Source organism: Colobus angolensis, unplaced genomic scaffold (assembly GCF_000951035.1).
Source record: "Colobus angolensis palliatus isolate OR3802 unplaced genomic scaffold, Cang.pa_1.0 Scaffold509, whole genome shotgun sequence".
Lineage (NCBI taxonomy): Eukaryota > Metazoa > Chordata > Mammalia > Primates > Cercopithecidae > Colobus > Colobus angolensis.
The window spans coordinates 669,686-683,079 of NW_012118588.1; the positions used below are offsets into that span (position 1 = coordinate 669,686).

At 44.8% G+C, this 13,394-nt stretch overlaps 1 protein-coding gene across 3 annotated transcripts in view; it reads right to left on the reverse strand.

Annotated features, from left to right (window-relative positions):
- Positions 1-6,758: 6,758 nt before the first annotated feature.
- The window catches only part of ZNF454 (zinc finger protein 454), a 22,242-nt gene continuing 15,606 nt past the window's right edge, over positions 6,759-13,394 (reverse strand). For all 3 annotated transcript variants that reach the window (XM_011960161.1, XM_011960162.1, XM_011960160.1), the window contains exon 5: positions 6,759-8,303. In XM_011960161.1, the coding sequence (XP_011815551.1) occupies positions 6,973-8,303 (1,331 nt within the window). In that variant the 3' untranslated portion in view covers positions 6,759-6,972. The remainder of the gene's footprint in view (positions 8,304-13,394) is intronic.

Sequence of the window (13,394 nt, forward strand, 5' to 3'; positions counted from 1 at the left end):
GAGGGAGGGAGGGAGGGAGGGAAGGAGGGAAAGGAAAGGAAAGGAGCCTCAGCCAGGTCTGCTACAAGCCACCACTATCAGAAAGTCCTCTGGGTTTTATTCTCAAACTGCTGCCTTTCCAGGGAAATAGGTCCTCGAGGTCAGCACCCTGCATCTTCCCCCTGTTCCTGGTTCTCTCACCCCCACATGGCTCAGCCTCAGGCCTGGCCCAGAAAGTGTGGATCTGAGAAGGGGCTGAGCCGCCAAAGGCAGCAGCCTCAGCCTCAGCTGCATTGGGCCTGGGGTCATCTGTGGTTTGCCTGCGTGGGACCTTTCCACATCCTGTCTTCTTTGGAGAAAGACCCTGGGTTTTTCTTGTGGACCCCTCTCTCCCACTCTTGGCTCATGTGGTTGGGTGAACCCCACCTCCTTAGGCTCCAGGTGAGCAGGTGGCCGCAGCCCTCCTCACCCACCAACCCCAGGCAGTGCCAACTTGTCCATTAGGGGCAGTGGGGACAGTGGCTGGGGCCCAGAGTGCCTCTAGGGGCTCATGGAAATGTTTTAAGTTCTCCCCAAATCAGAAGGAAAACTTTTTGTCTTTATGCCAACATAGTTGTAAAATAGATGGTAAAATGTGGTATAGCCATAAAATAGTTGTGAAATATATTGTGTATATATTTAAAATTTTTCTGTATGTTATGTTTTAGCCAGGTGCGGAGGCTCACACCTGTAATCCCAGCACTTTCGGAGGCTAAGGTGGGCAGATCACTTGAGGTCAGGAGTTCGATATCAGCCTGGACAGTATGGTGAAACCCCATCTCGACAAAAATACGAAAAATTAGCCAGGTGTGGTGGTTCATGCCTGTAATCCCAGCTACTAGGTAGGCTGAGGCAAGAGAATCACTTGAACTCGGGAGGCTGAGTTTGCAGTGAGCCGAGATTGCACCATTGCATTCCACACTGGGTGACAGAGTGAGACTCCATCTCAAAAAACAAACAAACAAAAAACCCTTTTGGCTGGGGACAGACAGAGCCTGCCCTTCCTGGGGCTGGCCAGTTCTTAAGAGACAGTTAAGACTGAGCTGGGCACGCTTTCGATATGCAGGAACCAGCCAGAGCCGGGCCTCCTCTCTCAGTCCCACACACCCCAGGAGTGACATTCCTCTGCCTTCATCATCCCAGGGCCAAGCACCAGGCACCTAGGGAGCCCCTCTGCCCCCACTGTCCTTATAGCTTAGAGCCCACTGAAATTACACAAACGAGCCAGTCTAAACCATTCACCCTGCCCTGCCTTTCCCTCAGAAACCCAAAGAAAGACTCTGGCTTCATGCTTCCCCCTACTCCCCACCGACTCCTGTCTTCTGCCTCCTGAACACCCTGGTGCCTGGCCCACATGGCCCTGTGTGGCCTGCCCTGTCTCCTGTCTCTAGGAATAGTGAGTACATTTGTTATCCTGAGCCTCTCCTCTGCCTCTTTTGGCTCCATCTCATTAACTACCTCATAACAGAATACAAAACAGGATAGAAGTAACGGTTTCATGCAATTGTGAGGATTAAATGAAGGAATATATGTAAAGTTCTTACAATAGCATCTGGTACCAGGCATACCCTCAGATGTGAACTGTTAGCCCCAGTGGTGGGGGTACAGCTCTTTATATTCCACAGCATGAAGCCTCTGCTTTCGAGGACCACGTGGGGGTTCGATGGTCACTGTGGAGGGGCTCAGGCCAGGCTGGCTACAGAGAGAAACACTTGGAATGCTTTTGGCCATGTATTAGTGTCATCTAATTAGATAACCAGGTGACAAAAATGCAACTTGTACATCTTAGAAACTGGGCACTTTTCTCATTTTATTTTCAGAAAGACACACTGATGAATAATTATTGTCAACATTTTTTTAAGGATAGTGATGTGGCTGAGGCAGGTGGATCACGAGGTCAGGAGTTCAAGACCAGCCTGACCAACATGGTGAAACCCCGTCTCTACTAAAAATACAAAAATTAGCCAGGCGTGGTGGTAGGCGCCTGTAATCCCAGCTACTTGGGAGAATCACTTGAGTCCAGGAGTTTGAGACCAGCCTGGGCAACACAGTGAAACTGTCTCTACTAAAAATACAAAAAAATTAGCTGGCGCGGGTGCGTGCGCCCATAATCCCAGCTACTTGGGAGAATCACTTGAACCCAGGAGGCAGAGGTTGCAGTGAGCCAAGATTGCACCACTGCACTGCAGCCTGGGCCACAAAGTGAGACTCCATCAGAAAAAAAGAAAAGAAAGAAGGAAGGAAGGAAGGAAGGAAGGAAGGAAGGAAGGAAGGAAGGAAGGAAGGGAGGAAGGAAGGAAGGAGGGAGGGAAAAAGAAAGAGAAAGAGAGAGAGAAAGCGAAAGAGGGAACGAGAGAGAAAGAAAAGAAAGAGAAAAGAAAGAAAAAGAAAGAAAGAAAAAGAAAGAAAGGAAGGAAGGAAGGAAGGGAAAGAGAAAAAGACAGAGAGAGAGAGTGGCATGTGGTACACAGGGTGGCAGATGGAACACAGGGAGTATGAGTGCCACCGTGCCACCCAGTGCTGGCACCTGCAGAGGATGACCATCAGCACCGCCAAGAGGTCCTTGAGTGATCAGAAACAACCAAGCTTGCATTCTTTTCCCTTCACAAACTGTTATAAAAATATTTAAATTGCCAAAGATATATTTAGCAGGAGTTGAGGTGTGCCAAGAAGCAGGGAGCCCTCCAACTGCAGGACAGAGGAGGGTGAGAGATGGATGTCTCCATACTGTGCTGCTGACTAAGCCAGTACTATAGGGGAGGGTGGGGCAAAGTGCAAAGGAACAGGAAGGAAAGGAGAGGAATCAAACAGGGGGAGGCTATGGCGTTCTTGGATTAAGTTTGAATTAAATTGTTTTCTCCACCAAAATCATTCAGTTTAAAGCAATTTTGTTCCAAGACTGAGACTTAGGCACAGTAACCTGGAAGGCTGAGTCTGCTGCAGGGACAAAGTGCTGTTCTAGAAGCAGTTAGTGAATATGGAGGAAGGTAACATCTTAGAGAGGGCGCTGTCAAAACTGGGCAAACAGGCAGGCAGGGAGAAAGAACCCAGATAACAAATCAGTCAGCTGGAGATGAGGGGCACCCAGCAGGAGATGGGCAGAGGAATCTGAAAGGGGAAATCTGAAGCAATTTCTTTTTCTATAATGAGGAGGCAGTTTCAGTGGCTGTTCCCGGAAGCCCATAGAAATGAAGAACCTGTCAAAGTCTAGATGCTAATTCCCTCCTCAAACTGGGCAGAGTGGAGCTGGCACCGTGATGGCTCTCAGAAGGCTCCGAGATGGGAGGAGAGGCCAGGAGCTGCTTCTCAGGCTCTTACCTTTTTCTATGGCCCAGGTGAGGGGGCGGGGAGACTGGCCTCATGTGAAGGTCACGGTCGTGGTGTGCCAGAACAGTCTTGTGCACTACATGAAGCAGGCGCAGGCTGGACATGTGAAGACGGAGCTGTGGAAGGTGGCACATCACCAGGTGGCCAAGTCTGTCCCTGAAGAGTCCCAAATCGTGTGTGGTCCTTCATTTTGCCACAGTTGGGTATGTCTACGTGGCCATTAGGACTAGAAAAGCAAGGTATGAAATGAACTGCTTTTCCTAGGAAACACTGGCTGTTTGGGGATTAACCCAGCTGAAGGTGGGGTACAGAAAACTCCCTCTCAGTAGCTACTGAAATGTCTAACACTCCACAGATCAGCTGGTAGGAAAGACTGGCTGAAAAAGTCTTACTGCAGAGTCCTCAGAAATGTACTTTTAGGGGTTGAGCTGGGGCAGGTTAGAATGCTGCATCATCCACGTGAGAAGAGTATGGCTAGGACCCAGGCAATGTCCACTCCCCTAGTTGAGAAGGCTACGTAGTGAGCTTATAACCCCACAGTATAATACAATAAAGCCACTGCCTGGCCAAGTACTAGTACCATAAATATATTCAAGTCAGCCTGGGCACATCTAATAGGCCAGTGACTTACTTTTTGCCTTCCTAGCCAGGGATGAGGGAACAGGCATCTCAGAAGACTAATTTCATGAAAACCTAGGCCTGACGGCAGGTGAACTCAGGGAGAGTGCAGTCATCTCAGATGGGGGGCCTTCAGGCTGCACTTAACGCTGCTGAACGCATAGTTCCTGGAGCCATGGCTGAGATGAATGAGATTCTTGATCTGGCTGCAGGCCTTGGCCCTGGCTCAACTGTAGGCATATACCAAGTACTGGTAGTTCTCATGCATTCACTAAAAATCAACCAACCAACCAATTCAGCTTAGAAACGTGCGTCTCAGAGATTCAAGGCAAGGGGGTAGTAGTTAAGACCTGGCACATTACATGGAGAGGGGTGAAGGCAGACATCTGTAGCAGTGAACATGGTTTTTGTAGGTTTACTCTGGAATCTGAGGTGTCAGCCGCGTGAAGCTGCAGATGAACTTCTGAGGGAATGGGACACAGGCAATCCCAAGAAACCTCTTGAAATACTGTTTCACATGCAGCTTACTAGGGGAGAAAGTCTGAGTTGCTGATCAGTTAACAGGAGATGCTGGCCCACAAAGGTGGCCTTTATTAGATGAAGGCTGAATGTAGATTACTTGGACTTTGAAGCTGCTGGAAGCTTCCAAGTCTGTGTTGCAACCCAGAGCCCACTGAGTTCTACCATGATATAGAATATCCTCTTCTGTAACATGGGGGTCAGGTGCTGCATTCTGAGGGGTCAGCAGGTTGCTCAATTTGATGGACAGAACTTCCACAGACCAGGAACTTGCCACTTCACTTTGCAGAATAATTTGCTTGGCCTCCCGTCTTCATTGCATGATATGTTTCAGCTTGCAGTGGTGCAGACTCCTCCATTCCTTGTGGTAAGGAAAGGGAGAAGGCCCCCAGAGGCTGTGTGTGTGTGTGTGTGAGATGGAGCACAGATGTTATTTATCTGTGTGATTTCTACTGAAAGCACTGAAGGATTAAAGACTGTGAAGGTGGCTGGGTGCGGTGGCTCACACCTGTAATCCCAGCACTTTGGGAGGCCGAGGTGGGCAGATCACAAGGTCAGGAGTTTGAGACCAGCCTGGCTCACATAGTGAAATCCCATCTCTACTAAAAATACAAAAAATTAGTTGGGCACGGTGGTGGGTGCCTGTAATCCCAGCTACTTGGGAGGCTGAGGCGGAGAATCACTTGAACCCAGAAGGTGGAGGTTACAGTGAGCTGAGATCATGCCACTGCACTCTAGCCTGGGCGACAGTGCAGTGTCTCAAACTCTGTCTCAAAAAAAAAGATGGTAATGGAACCATACCTGCAGGACTACTGTACCACTCAAACTTTTGAACATGGACATGGCCCTTGCCAGAGAATGTCAATGGAGCTACTGACCTCTTCTTGACTCATGGAATTACTCAACATTTTTCTCACCACTGTCAGTATAAGTCTTTAAATAGTGGAAGGCCCACATGGAGGAGAGGAAATGACCACTTCCAAATGCAAAAGCAGAAAGCAAAGCTGTCTGCTTTCCTATGAATATAGAATTAATACCTCCAGAAACCTAGAAAAAGCAGGGGAAGGACCAGGATGCAGCAGTTTATCCTGGGAGTAGGAAATGTACTCTAATGCAGTGGACACAGTGGACTGTCCCGCCGGGGGAAGAGTGGGTCAGAGCATTCTGAGAACTGGCCTTGGGGCTTTCACCTCTTACATCAATTGCACATAGAGAAATGGGAAATGACAGAGGGAGGTGATTGGGAAAACTACAACTTAAGTGGGTGGGATCATTGCACCTGAAGCTGAGCAAGTCCCTGACTGATGTGTAGAGTCACTAAGTACAGAAGAATTGGAGGGTGAAGGCGGCATAGGCAAAGCCCCTCCTTCAGGTACCATCCCAGGGTCAGTCAAGCTGAAGCCCAGAGGAAATGTGTAACTCAAGAATTTTGATCAACTTGTGCCTTCTAGACAGAGATACCAAGTTCTGAAGGCTGGATTTGGGTGTGATATTCAAAATCATGGACTGTGACTGAGACCAGATCACCATGCTCCCCATAGGGGGCAGTGATAGGTGGCACCATGCAGACAGTTAGGAGTTGCTAAGTCAGAAGAGGGTCATTTGGGGCAAATGAATCATCTCACAGGGATTCTACAAGGATTAAGCCAGCAGACACACAGACCAGAGAGATGTGACAATGGATGGTGTGAAGCAGAAAGTGGGAAGCATAATTTAAATAATTGTTGGTGGTGCATGGTGACTGAACTTTCTTTACACTGGGTGTTGGTGGTGTGGGTGAGGAGAGGACTAAGGTTTCCATTAAAGGTGGCAACTCTCTTATGTAAGAGAATCTAGTAGAGTGAAATGCTTGTAGGCCATTTTACCTTTTTGTTCCTTTGCTTTTCAACTTTAATTTTTACAATTCCAGTTTCTCTAATAGTCAAAATGTAATTTGATAAACCAATTTTAATGCTGTTAATGAAGCTCCATTTTGGTTCTGATACTTGGTAATTCAGACAAATCAAACAGTGCTGCTATTTGAAGCAGTATTAAAGAATGAGGAGTGTTTGCCATTCTTCTTCTTCTTCTTTTTTTTTTTTGAGATGGAGTCTCGCTCTGTCACCCAGGCTGGAGTGCAGTGGTATGCTCTCAGCTCACTGTAACCTCCACCTCCCGGGTTCATGCCATTCTCCTGCCTCAGCCTCCCTAGTAGCTGGGACTACAGGCACCTGCCACCACGCCCGGCTAATTTTTAATATTTTTAGTAGAGAAGGAGTTTCACCATGTTAGCCAGGAAGTGCTGGGATTACAGGCATGAGCCACCGCACCTGGCTGAGTGTTTGCCATTCTTAAATGCCCAAACCCCATGACACTGTGAAAGTTGACCCTCAGTAAATAAAGTGACAATCTTGATGTAAGCTTTCATAGTTATTCTCTAGAATGGATTATCTTACATTCAATAATTAATCTACTCAGTCTCAAAGGTCTTCCAGACACACTGCACTCATGTCACTTTTCTCCAATATGATGTCTCTGATGCTGAATGAGGTTTGCAGTCTGGTTAAACGCTTTCCCACATTTGTTACATTTGTAGGGTTTCTCTCCTGTGTGAATCCTCTGATGTTGAGTAAGGTGGGTGCTTCGGATAAAGGCTTTCCCACAGATTTTACATTTGTAAGGTTTTTCTCTGGTATGAATTCTCTTGTGTTGGGTGAGGGCTGAATGGTCACTGAAGGCTTTTTCGCATATGTTGCATGTATAAGGCTTCTCCCCGGTATGAATCCTCTGATGCTGGGCTAGTGCTGATTGATCCCTGAAGGCTTTCTCACACAAGCCACATCTGTAAGGTTTCTCTCCAGTGTGAATTTTCCGATGTCGTGCAAAGGATGAATTATCCCTGAAAGCTTTCCCACATTCATTACATTTGTAAGGTTTCTCTCCAGTATGAATTCTCTGATGTTCAGTAAGGGAAGAGTTCACCCTGAAGGCCTTCCCACATTCATTACATTCAAAGGGTTTCTCTCCAGTGTGGATTCTCTGATGCTGAAGAAAACTTGTGCTCTGATTAAAGGCTTTTCCACATTCATTGCATTTATAGGGTTTCTCTCCACTATGGATATTCTGGTGTTTGGTAAGATGTGCCCTGCACACAAAGGCTTTTTCACAAATGTTACATTTAAAAGGTTTCTCTCCAGTGTGTATTCTGTGATGATGGGCAAGGTGTATATTTCGGATAAAAGCTTTTCCACATAAGTTGCATTCAAAAGGCTTCTCTCCAGTATGAATTTTCTGATGGTACGTAAGTGAGGAGCTCACTGAGAAGGCCTTGCCACATTCCTTACATTCATAGGGTTTCTCGCCGGTGTGAATTCTTTGGTGATGGATAAGGTGCGTACTCTGGTGAAAGGCTTTCCCACATTCTCTACATTCATATCTTTTCTCTTTAACATGAATTTTCTGATTTGGGTTTTTTTCAGTATGAATTTTCTGATGTTTATTAAGAGTTGAACTCTTAGAGAAGACTTTCCCACACTCACTACACTCAAAGGCATTTTTGCAAGGCTGGAATCCCTGACTTTGAGCACTGTGAAGAGATGAGCTCATAGTGCTGCCAGATTCATCCCATTCCTGTTCACCAATCCCAGATGGGGTGCTGGGGTGAATGAGTATCGCTCGCTGCAAACTCATCTCCTGGCCTCCACACTGCCACTCCAGCAGGCTAGCACACTTCCAGTGACTGCTGCTGCTGAATCTTTCCTTTATTGTCCATTGGCCCAATTCTTCTTCAGGAATCGCCACCTTGAGAGTAGATTTCTTACTGGCAGGCCGGGTCATCCAGTCTGAAACACATCAAAAATAAAAATGTCTGTTTTACCCTAGTAGAACATTTGGATGGGGCGAGATGATGAGCCTGTTCATAATGCTAACAGACAGGTTTCGAGTCGGAAGATTTTCTGAAGTAACAACAAGAAAGGACAGAAAAGAGGTGTGAACAGGGGACTGTGGCAGGGGTTGACCTCACGTATAATGTATGAGGTAGGAGAGCTTGGAAGCATGATCTTAGAAGTCACAGGCCTGGGTTAGAATTCAGTACAACACATATTTTCTTTGTGATAATAGGGAAGTTATCTGATTTTCTAAGCCTAAAACAAAAACAAAAACAAAAAATGGATAAAGACCACATGATGCTAACAGACAAGAAGAAAAGTGCCCTGTCCATTCAAATGAGATGGTTTTTAAAACAACACAGATGTGGCCTTAAGAAACCACTGAAAATAGCAGTCAACACTTGGTAGGAAAAAACCTTGACTCTAGAGTAAACTAAAATCAACATATAGGCTCATTTGAGCATTCAGATGAATAATAAAAAGCCAGGCTGCTGTACAGGCTGTGTGAAATGTTCATATCTACTAAAATAATAAGGACCTCCTATTGCTTATGAGGAGGCAGTGTCTCCAAACCCGGATGAATAATGTGACACCAGGGGAGGAAACTGTGCCATGAGACATTTTGTGGCAAAGTTATCTCAGGATAAACGCTGCAGCTGTAAGCACTGCCAGCAAGTATTCTCATGGCAAGCACGAGAGGGGCTAAAATGTAATACTAAGGACTACATTCTAAACACAGATGATGCAAAATTCATGAGAAATCCTATCGAGAACAAGCCATCCTTATTACCTCCTTTTCCCACTCGCTCCAGAAAATCTTCTACAAAAAGGCACTCCTGGTATCTTTTTAGAATCAAAGAAACAAACCTCTTTACTTATTAGGAAAAGAAAGGTAAACAGGCACATTTCAAGACTAAAATCCTGTTGAGCTCAGAATAATATATCCCTGTTCAAAACAAAGAATGGTCAAAGTTAAACATCAGTACTGCCAAATGTCAAAATGTTGAGGACTGACTTTCACTTCCGGCCAAAGAGAGTAGCCCGTGGCAGACCAACATTTCCGCAGAAACAACTAGAAAATCTGAACTGAAAAAAGTTATCTGTCTGAAGGCATGAGATGTCACCCAGGCCGACTTTATAGTCTAATATCTGGGAGAGAATGAAAATATAGAGAGGTGATCCCAATACTCAGTGGCTTGTTACTCAAACATTTTATTGAATTCTTAAGGTTTACAGGGCAAAAGATTACAGTTAAGCAGAAATCCAGAATTTTCCAGTCTTTTGGTACAACAGAACCGGGACCTTCCAAGGACAGGTCATGATAAACATGTGAAGCTCTCAGCTGGGACTCCTGCCGGGCTACAAAACCAGCAGCGCGGGCAACTGCTGGGCTACAAAACCAGCAGCGCGGGCAACTGCCGGGCTACAAAACCAGCAGCACGGGCAAACAAGCAGCTGACAAAGCTTTACAAATACTGTGACCAACCTCCAGCTACTACAGCCCTTGGCTGGAGGAGGATGGTTTGCTTGCGCTCTAGCTGCTACTAGGGAAGTTAAATCTTCTCTGGAAGAACACCATCTAGAGCTTCTGCTCTCCGTCACACATAGGGTCAGGGACGCAATAAAAAAAGGCCGGCTGTGCTAAGAAATTAAATGAAGAGGGAAAAACAGACAATAGAAAAAGAACCGCAGAACACAGATACCAGAGTTATCAGATGTGAACCTTTAAACAACCGCGATTAACGCGTTCAAGGAAACAGGGATGAGAATTACAACGAAGAATTGAAACAGAATAATCAAATGGAAATTCTAGAACTGAGAAATACAATAACTGAAATTATGAATTCAATAGTTTTTTTTTTTTTTTTTTTTTTTTGAGGCGGAGTTTCACTCCTGTTGCCTAGGTTGGAGTGCAATGCTGCGATCTTGGCTCAACACTACCTCCGCATTCTCCTGCCTCAGCCTCCCTAGTAGCTGGGATTACAGGCATGTACCACCAGGCCCAGCTAATTTTGTATTTTTAGTAGAGACGGGGTTTCTCCATGTTGGTCAGGCTGGTCTCGAACTCCCGACCTCAGGTGATCCACCCGCCTCGGCCTCCCAAAGTGCTGGGATTACAGGCGTGAGCCACTGCACCCGGCTATGAATTCAATAGTCTTTAACAAGATATCAAACACAGCAGAAGAGACGAATAGTGAGCTACAAAAATACATAAGCAGAAAATATCCATAGTAAAACACGGCTAAAAAGATAAACACTATTTAAAAAGAAAAAGGTTGAAAAATGAACTCTGAGAAGGGCTATAAACTCCAAGGGTAACTACAAAGAAAATTCACCTAGGCACTACCGAAAACCAAAGATTAACTTGAAAGTTGCTTGAAAAAAAAAAAGATACATTACCTTTGAAAAGCAAAATTAAGACTGGCATTGTCTTAATGAAAACAGTGGAACCCAGAAGACAATGAAGTAACATCTGAAGTGTTGAAAGAACCGACTGTCAAGCTAGAATTCAACACACAGAGAAAATATCTCTGAAAATTAAACATGAAGTAGATAGTTCCATACAAATAAAAACAGAGATGGTGTCACCAGCAGATCTACATTAAAAGAAACACAGATGTGTTCCAGGTAGAAGAAAAATAATTCCAGGTGGAAATATGAAAATGTAAGAAGGCATGAAAAGCAATGGAAAAGTTAAATATGTGGATAAATAAAAATACAATTGATTACATGAGACAATAATTATAATGTCTTAATGGATTGCAAATATATGTGGAATTAAAATACATAGCAAAAATAAAGGTAGAAGGAAGAAAATGCTGTTAATTTTTTTTTTTTTTTTTGAGACCAAGTCTCGCTCTGTTGCCCAGGCTGGAGTACAGTGGTGATCTTGGCTGACTGCAACCTCTGCCTGCTGGATTCAAGCGATTCTCCTGCCTCAGCCTCCTGAGTAGCTGGGACTACAGGAGCACGCTGCCATGCCCACCTAATTTTTTTTTGTATTTTAGTAGAGACAGGGTTTCACTGTGTTGCCCAGGCTGGTTGCAAACTCCTGAGCTCAGGCAATCTGCCTGCCTTGACCTCCCAAAGTGCTGGGATTACAGGCATGAGCCACCGTGCCTGGCCAAAAATGCTGTTAATTTTTAAGATTGTACCACTGTCTGGGAATTATTAAAAGTAAAAATTTATTTTGGACAGTAATAAGCTGGTTTTATTTATTAGCATTAATAATAAAAGATTAAGTAAAGAAGGTTAATTAACAAGCTAATACAGAGTAAAAATGGCACAATAAAAATATTTAATCCAATAGAAGGAAGGAAAAAAGGACAAGGAATTTAAAGCAAGTAAGTGAAATATAAAATAAATAATAGGAGAGTAGATATAAAATCCCATACATAGTAACTTACCTAAGTTATTTTTAAAAACTAAGATTGTGGGCCAGGTGTGGTGGCTCTCGCCTGTAATCCCAGCACTTTGGGAGGCTGAGGTGGGCAGGTCACGAGTTCAAGAGATCGAGACCATCATGGCCAACATGGTGAAACCCCATCTCTACTAAAAATACAAAAATTAGCTGGGCGTGGTGGCGGGTGCCTGTAATCCCAGCTACTCGAGAGGCTGAGGCAGAAGAATCGCTTGAACCCCGGGAGGCAGAGGTTGCAGTGAGCTGAGATCATGCCACTGCACTCCAGCCTGGTGACAGAATGAGACTCCATCTCAAAAAAAACAAAAAAAAAGATTGTGAGACTGGATAAACAAAACATAATTGAATATCACTTAGAAAAGAAATACCAAAAATGTAGACACTGAAATAATAAAAGAATTAAAAAGGATATATCTTACAGAAGAAAGGTGCTATATCCATACTAATAACAGACAAATCACACAGTATTTGAGAAGACAGACTTTAAGGTATTTTATATAGACAAAAGGGTCAATTCTCCAGGAACATACAATAAATTTTCATTTGTATGCACACAACATAACTTTAAAAATGTATAAATGAAAAAAGAATAAAAAGGAAAAATAGATAAAGCAATAATCACAGTGAAGTATGTTCATATGGCACCCTCAATGACTCAGAAATCAAATCATTAAAAAAAGGAATGGACTGGCCGGGTGTGGTGGCTCATGCCTGTAATCCCAGCACTTTGGGAGGCCAAGGCAGGTGGATCACCTGAGGTCGGGAGTTTGAGACCAGCCTGACCAACAAGGAGAAACCCCGCCTTTACTAAAAATACAAAATTAGCCAGGCGTGGTAGCACATGCCTATAATCCCAACTACTCAGGAGGCTGAGGCAGGAGAATTGCTTGAACCCAGGAGGTCGAAGCTGCAGTGAGCCAAGATCGTTCCATTGCACTCCAGCCTGGGCAACAAGAGTGAAACTACGTTTCAAAAAAAAAAACAAAAGGAATGGGCTGGGCATAGTGGCTCATGTTCGTAATCCCAGTACCTTGGGAGGCCAAGGCAGGAGGACCACTTGACTCTAGGAATCCAAGACTTGCCTGGGCAATATGGTGAAACTTTATCTCTACAAAAAATTTTAAAAGTCAGCCAGGTGTGGTGATGTGTTCCTGTAGTCCCAGCTACTCAGGAGGCTGAGGTGGGAGGATCGCCTGAGCCCAGGAGTTCAAGGTTGCAGTAAACTATGATCACACCACTGCACTCCAGCCTGCGTAACAGAGCAAGAACTTGTCTCAAAAAAAAGGAAAAAAAAAAGAAAAAAGAAAAGAAGAAAAACAAAAGTAAAAGAGAAAAAGGGGGCCAGGCGTTGTGGCTCACACCTGTAATCCCAGCACTTTGGGAGGCAGAGGCAGGTAGATCATGAGGTCAGGAGATCGAGACTATCCTGACTAACATGGTGAAAACCTGTCTCTACTAAAAATACAAAAAATTAGCCAGGCGCGGTGGCGGGTGACTGTAGTCTCAGCTACTCAGGAGGCTGAGGCAGGAGAATGGTGTGAACCCAGGAAGCGGAGCTTGCAGCGAGCCAAGATCACGTTACTGCACTCCAGCCTGGGTGACAGCGAGACTGTCTCAAAAAA